This window comes from Carassius carassius, chromosome 37 (genome assembly GCF_963082965.1).
Source record: "Carassius carassius chromosome 37, fCarCar2.1, whole genome shotgun sequence".
Taxonomy (NCBI): Eukaryota; Metazoa; Chordata; class Actinopteri; order Cypriniformes; family Cyprinidae; genus Carassius; species Carassius carassius.
Window position 1 is genome coordinate 27,785,852 of NC_081791.1, and position 7,500 is coordinate 27,793,351.

The following is a 7,500-nucleotide window of genomic DNA, read 5'->3' on the forward strand; positions in this document are numbered from 1 at the left end:
ATTCCAACCATCCTTCTGTTTGTCTATCTACAGTATCCATCCCTCCATCAGTCCATCCATCCATCCATCCATGTTTTAGTAAAAAAAAAATGTTATGCTGATTGAACTCTTAGTTATGATGTTTTTTGTTAAATTACTGGCAGTTTTCCGTTTCACAGTTTCATTGAGCAAGCGTGTTTGTTTTCCCATTGTGTGTTTGTTTATGCTCTCGTAAAATCAGAGACATATTTTGAGGATCTAATGCTGTGTGAAAAAAACAGAGCTTTAAAAAAAAAAGCCTTTTAATGGTTTTCATGAGAACTTCCTTGCTCTCTTGAACTTCTTCAGAGAGATTTAGGACACATGCAGTGATTGCCCTTGGAAAAATGTTAACCCGTGGGTTCACTCCATCTTCCGATGGTAAGACGAGATGGCGTCTGTATTCGTGTGAGGAAGATTTGCTTAAGATACAACACAGAAAACATGTGCGCTGTATTTCTGTGATGAGTTCAGTCATAATATTTAGATTCTGGTTCGTGTTCGTCCATAGTGTGTGAGCACGCATGTATGACGCTAGAGATCAGCCACAGAAAATCTGTGCAGGAGCGCCGATGGCCCCATTTCGAGAACAGCAATCTGGAGAACACTAGGTCTTTAATGAACGCATGACACCACTTTCCAAATGAACAGGACGAGATCAAGACGGAGCGGAAAACTGATTAAATCTGCAGATTAGTTACTGAAGTTCTCAACCTTATTTGGGTTTCACCTGGTGGCTGTTTTTCTCACAGGAACCTACATTTTCGGAATACCAACTTCAAATTTGGAACATAATTTATTAGACATATGGCTTTAATCTTATAGGTTTCAAATTATTTATTAAAATATTTATTTTATATCAAAATAAAAATACACTACAATTTCTTCACAGTAAATTTAAACTTCTATAACATTTTTAATGTCTTTCTATTTTGTGATGTATTTTTTAAGTATGATGCAAACTGGAATTGCGTTCAATTCTTGTAGCTTCATCTTCATCCCCTAGACGGCAGCGGAACATGGATTTCAGTTAGTGTTAGAATTGATTTAAAGCTAAAATCATTCAGCAAGCATTTCTTCTGAGGACTCACAGTAACAAAATAGTTTCGGTTGTAATCGAAAAGTAGCTGCGGATGATGTAGGTGATTTTATATGGCTTTTGACGTGTCTTGAGTGTTTTAGCTGCAGATTATCCAAACTTTGAGGTTCGCATGACACATTTTGATGTAGTGACTGTTACAGCAGATTAATCTACTACTGGCTGTCGCTTGGCTTTTCCAGGAAAATATGGAGAGCCTCGTCAATCCCAAAGTGCACTTTGTGTATCTCCCGAAGAACATTTGTGATGTCTGGCATGCTTTCAGAAAGCTAATTATTTTATTTATTGGCTCTCCAGAATCCAGTTCTTATGTAATCTCTACATATTCTCGGTCTCGGATGTATAGATATATATAAAAATGAATTCAGACAGGAGCTCAGATCATTTAATCTTGGAGGAGTTTCATGAGAAATTAGCTTTTGATTGCCGATTTTGACATACTTGCAAATTTGATCACAGTTTGAGACATTTTCTACATTTTCTTATATTTTGTAATTCTAGAGGAGATTTGGGAGATTGCTGTGCTAAAAATGATATATATGCTCATAAATATATACTGTAAATAAACAATGAACCAGATACCACAGTTAAAAAGTTTTTTTTTTTAAGAAATTAATACATTTATTCAGCAAGAATGCATTTAATTGATCAAAAGTGACAGTAAAGACGTATAATTATACAAAAGATTCAATTAAATGCTGCTCTTTTCAACTTTGTTGATTAAAAAAACATAGATTTCCACCGAAATATGATGCAGAAAAAACTATAGTAGTAGAATGTGGCTATGAAGACTTTTATGTTTAATGGCTGATGAAAATTCAGCTTTGCATCACAAAAATCTATTATATTTTACAATATATTCAAATAGAAAACGGTTATTTTAAATTGTAATAATATTTCATAATTTTCTACTATTTTACTGTATTTTTAAATACACGTATATGTAAAAAATTTAATGATGTTATTAATTAATCTTCAGCAATGTATTAACACTTTGCCTCCATACCTTACAATAATGTTCTTTGTTTTAGAATTTAAACATGGGGAATGACTTACATGAAACATTGACATGGACAATTTTTTAGGAGCTTTAGTCAGACAAGCCAAAGATATCTGATGTAATGATAGTTCTGTGAGAAATTAACTGTCAGAGGGACATTGAATGCTTTGGAAATTTCCCCTGGGCAGAAGGTGCATGCTGGGAATCATCCCAAAAACGTACTTGTACTGTACCAACTTACATGGAAGCGATGGAAAATCCTGTACAGGAGTGTGATGTTCCACGTCTGTGATGATTTATGAGTTCTGGGAGTGTACAGTAAATGCACATTGAGTTCATTGTGTTTAGTGCGCCACTGGAAACAGAGCTTTATTTAATCCTTGCTGTCATAATACATCGATCTGTTAACAACGAGATGGATGTGAGCAGTTTAGCATGTTAGCTGTGGAATCATTACAGATCATTACAGTCAGTGTGTGAAAATGCAGGACGGTCTTAAAGAGACAGTTCACCCCAAAATGAGAATTTAGTTATCATTAACTTTCTTCCGTTCAGTTCATTTAAAATATCACTCTCCAAAAATGGCAAAAAATACTATATAAGCATCATGACATTCATCCATCAGACTCATAATTTCCAGTCATATGATGCAAATCTCAGTTGCACTTGTATTTAATTACAAAATGGCATCTTTAGATGTGCCGTTACTTTTTTAATGTCATCGTTTACAATGCTTTTTTTTTTTATGTGAATTTATGGCTATGAGAAGTGTTAAAGACTCAATATAGTCAATACCCAAATCTGTCATAAGAATTAGAATACAGTGCGTTATATTATATTATATTATATTATATTCACTCACACATCCATTTACTCTTGTAAACTAATTATTCAGTTCATGTCTGAACACTTTCCAAAATGTGACATGAGGAATGCAGGTGTGTGTGTGTGTGTGTGTGTGTGTGTGTGTTTAACCAGCTCTTGTTCTGTGTTGTTCAGGGTCCGGCGGGACTGATAGGAATAACCGGAGTGATCGGACAACCTGGAGAAAAGGTAAAACTAAGACAGGGTCTGTATCTTAAATCACACAAGCGTCATGATCCACATTTATTCTGTTACTTAATTTCTGGTTAAAAATCTCTTTATTAAACCTGACCGTGTTCAGCGAAACCTGATTTTAGATTGAAATAGATCTGAAAATGTGATTATGTTTGTGTTGTTATTTATTTTTCAGGGTGATCGAGGTCCTCCTGGTCCTTTGGGTCCTCCAGGAGAGAAAGGTTCAACAGTAAGAACTTATTTCACATTAGCAAACATACATTAAAATGCATTGCACTGCAAAAAATGATCTTTTTACTGATTATTCATGTAAGACCAGCAGAACGAATCGTTTCTTGTATGTAAATTGTTTTGTGATGCAAAACATGTGTAAAATATTTGAAAACACATTTAGAATATATTTCTGTATAAATCATTTATAAAACTCAGTTAGTCCAATCTGAATATGTGCACTAGTTAGTTGGGTCACTGGTTATTGGGTTTATGGTGTTAACCGTGTGTCTCTTTGTCTATTTAAGGGGTACCCGGGTCTTCCAGGAGGTCCTGGGGATTTTGGCCCGCAAGGTCCACCAGTATGTTTACCCATGATCCTCTGCGGTTTGAAACACAAATTTTGGAGTGAAAGATTAGGAGTAACTTTCCACTTAGCTGACATTTTACTTTGTCTCAAGGGTCCACAAGGGCCGAGAGGAGCAGCAGGCATTTCCGGGCCGAAAGGAAGAAGGGTAAGATGATTAGTGAAAGAAATTGTATTTTTTGTTTAGCTAATGATGTCAAAGCGGATAGAACAAAGCAAACTGGAATCTGAACTGGAGTAGAGAGATTCGATTGGTGGAAACCTTTAGTGGTCGACCAATATATCGATATATCGGCCGATATTTGGCATTTTTCAAATATCGGCATCGGCCGATACATTTTTCTGCTTGGTCAATGTGTTCGAGGTGGGACTTTTATTTTGACGGCGAGCTGAGAGCGGCAGTGCCTGAGCGCACACAGTGCTCACACTCTCTCTCTTGTTCGTCATCGACGTTAATAGTTCTTTCTAATACGAATAGAAGACTGTCTAATAATCAGGCAGAATGGGTCGACAAGGGATTAATGTATACAGAAAGTATTATAACGATTGCTTTTATATAATGCAGATTAATAACAGAAAGCCAAACATTATAATGCTTTCTTGTTTGCCGTCTGCTTTAAGCAAATACGCATTTATATAATTTTAACAAATCTTTAAATGACTAATGAATATTTGATTTCGAAAACCCTGCAAACTTAGTCGAATCCAGCTGTGAGATCTTGTGAAGTGTGTGTATTTATCCGGCACGATCAAGTGTTTTCTGTGTGACGGTCAGTCCGTGTGAATTGAATGCTTTAAACTTTAAACTCGTGATTTCAAATTATACTGCGTTTATGCGTTTGCCCAGTGTCATATTCATTTCATTTTCACTGTGTGCTGTATGTAAAATGAGGCTTTATTTGACAAATATTATTCCCATTGCACACAAACTTCCCAGTATATCTTGTCATCTAAAGTATAAGTATGTTTATTTTACACATTTATGTTTTAATCCATTGCCAAATGATTTCAAATTTCTTAAAAATATTAAAAATAATATATTTTTTTTCAATCATATCGGCTTTATATCGGCTATCGGCCCCCTGCTTTCCAAGATATCGGCATCAGCTGTCAAAAAACACATATCGGTTGACCATTAGAAACCTTTGATTGACAGTAGAATATAAGTTCATTTGGGAGATTGTTACCAAGAAATAACTAGGTATTTCAACAGAAATGATCATTTAATATTTATTTTTTGATGTAAAGAAAATTCAGCATCTTTTACTATTGGTTAAACTGGCAGTGGGCGGAGTCACACAGACCAAAATAGAGACAGACATTCGACTCTGAATGCACATTTTCAAAAAGAATAACTGACGGTAGCATTGTTTTTCAGATAAACATGTTAACTTAGCATATTTTTTTCATTTCTACAAAAATAATATGGATTTATTATAAAAAAATAATAATAATTTTTATCCGTAGAGTCAAAAACTTACGTAGAGCACCCTTTTTTGTAGCTATATTTTTATAACAATTCATTATTGAAAATAATTTCACAGTGCAAGAAAAAAAATTTCTTAATGATCCTAAAAATGCGTAAAGTGCCCACATTATGGGTAATTAAAGGTTAATTTTTTTTTGGATTCCCCAACAACAGGTTGACATGCATGCAAGCTCAAAAAACACTTTTATTTTCTTATAATATGCTTTTATTTTTAATAAAAGGTAATGCCCGATAAAGCAGTGTTTGTGAATGTAGTGCTGCTTAGTTTACGGTTTTACCAGGGAAACTGTTGTTTTACTGCTCCAAAAGCGCCACCTAGTGGCAAAGAATGAATTTGTATTTTCATTCAAACCAAAAGACTAGCAAGTGTGCGGGCAAAGTGCTAGTGTTTCATCTTGATGCCAACATGAAACGGCTCGGGATTTGTTTTAAAAATGACTCGTTTCAAGTATTCAGAGCCGACTCTTACTTTTGAAGAATACACTTTCAGATTTAAAACTTTGCGGGATGTTTTCATTCATTTAGAGATCTGTGTTACACACTGCATGAAAGATAATTTTCACAAATCTATAATTGAGGCACTTTAAGGCTAGATGTTTGTAGTGTTGATTTTTTGTTTTTTCCTGACTAAGTGAATGGTGTTTCTAGATAAACCACAGGGACCCCGAGTGGTCAAAACAAATATGACAGTCACCACTGACCGTCTTTATTTCACACTTATTTGAGAAACGATTTGTACTGAATCCAAGACATAACACATTTAATTCAATGTGTTACTTGGTGTTACCACATTTGTTTTCAGTGTATCTAAGTTTTTAGTTTGAGTTTATTTCGTTTTTAATCTATATTATTTGTATTTTTACATTATATTTGGATTAAGCTGGAAGAATAACTTTTTTTGAGCATTTAATGTGTTTAATGCATGTAACTAAAAGTAACTGTTTTAAAAGTACAGTAGCAGAAACAGCTGGTTTAATTAATAACAGGTCACCGTGAGGGTAAATGCTTGCAGGAAAGCTTGACTAATGTAATAAATGACAGAGAGAAAGAGTATGTTTGACGTGAGTCCTAATGACACAGGATGAAGTCTGATGAAAAGAGGTTTGAGCTTCACGCCAAACTCTGCAATTAAGAGAACGTTCCCCTCCGTTCTGTTTATATAAAACAGTGCAGATCTGATTTTAATGATCGTGAGAACAGGAGACTTTAAACCCCCTTGTGAAAACATGACAGACAGATCGCTTACACATCCTGAACAGAGCGTCGAGAGTCTCCGTTCATGAACCCAAAGTCAACAGACGAGACTCTCTGGCTCTGTGCTTCTGCTTTAAAACTCAGTATGCACCTGTATAGACCGTTAAAAGCCTGTTCCAAATACAGTGGCTGCTGAATACACTGTAGTGCCTTTTAAGATCCCTTATTATGAGTTTATACTAAGGCAGCATTGCATTTTATTTGAGAATGCATTGCAAGAAGCTTATTTTGTCCAAGATTGTGGACAAAATAAGAGATATGCTGTTATAAAAATCCCTTTTACAATCCCATATACGTATAAATCATCCAATATTGAAAAATATAGATTAAACTGAATCGTATAATGATATGTAGTATTTGTAAGGTATGTATACTATTGTAGGTATATTATTTATGTACCATTGTATTGTATTGAAAATTAGTTTTCATTTTGATTTTAGTGTAATGTCATGTTAATAATTGTTATAAAATGTTGTTGTTAAAATGTAAAAATAGCTTTTTAGATTTATTTAGCATTTTTGTTTTAGTAACTGTATCACGTCATTTTGTGCTTTAGTCGTTTTTATTGGTTTTTCAATATTTTTAACCTAAATTAATTTAAGTTGAATTTTAGCAATTTTAGTTTAGTTGAAGTTTTAGTAATGTTGCTTTGTGCTTATGTAATTTTTTACTATTTTTCTTTAACTATTTATATTTGATTTTATTTTAGTAATATTGGTTCTTTAACTTCATTTAGTTAGTTGCCAATGCAACGTTTTTTTACGTTTTTTTTTTTAACGTTGCTGTAAGTTTTGATGTTATGTTTAATAATACACTTAAGTTGTAATTTTCAAAAATTAGTTGCCTGTGCAACAGTTTAAGTTACTCTACATTTTGACGATATATGTTTAGCATTTAATTCATATTTATATTTAATTTTTTCCGATTTATTTTACTTTGTCAATTAATAAAAAATATTTTTATTAGTTTTAGTTCACAAGAACAATGCTAACTTATAAACATCA

The 7,500-nt window shown here is 33.6% G+C and overlaps 1 protein-coding gene across 1 annotated transcript in view; it reads left to right on the forward strand.

Annotated features, from left to right (window-relative positions):
- LOC132118566 (collagen alpha-1(XXIV) chain-like) overlaps positions 1 to 7,500 on the forward strand; it is a 96,068-nt gene that overhangs the window by 52,363 nt on the left and 36,205 nt on the right. The window contains exons 25-28 of the mRNA XM_059528508.1: positions 3,117 to 3,170; positions 3,352 to 3,405; positions 3,695 to 3,748; positions 3,848 to 3,901. Coding sequence (XP_059384491.1) covers positions 3,117 to 3,170; positions 3,352 to 3,405; positions 3,695 to 3,748; positions 3,848 to 3,901 — 216 coding nt within the window. The remainder of the gene's footprint in view (positions 1 to 3,116; positions 3,171 to 3,351; positions 3,406 to 3,694; positions 3,749 to 3,847; positions 3,902 to 7,500) is intronic.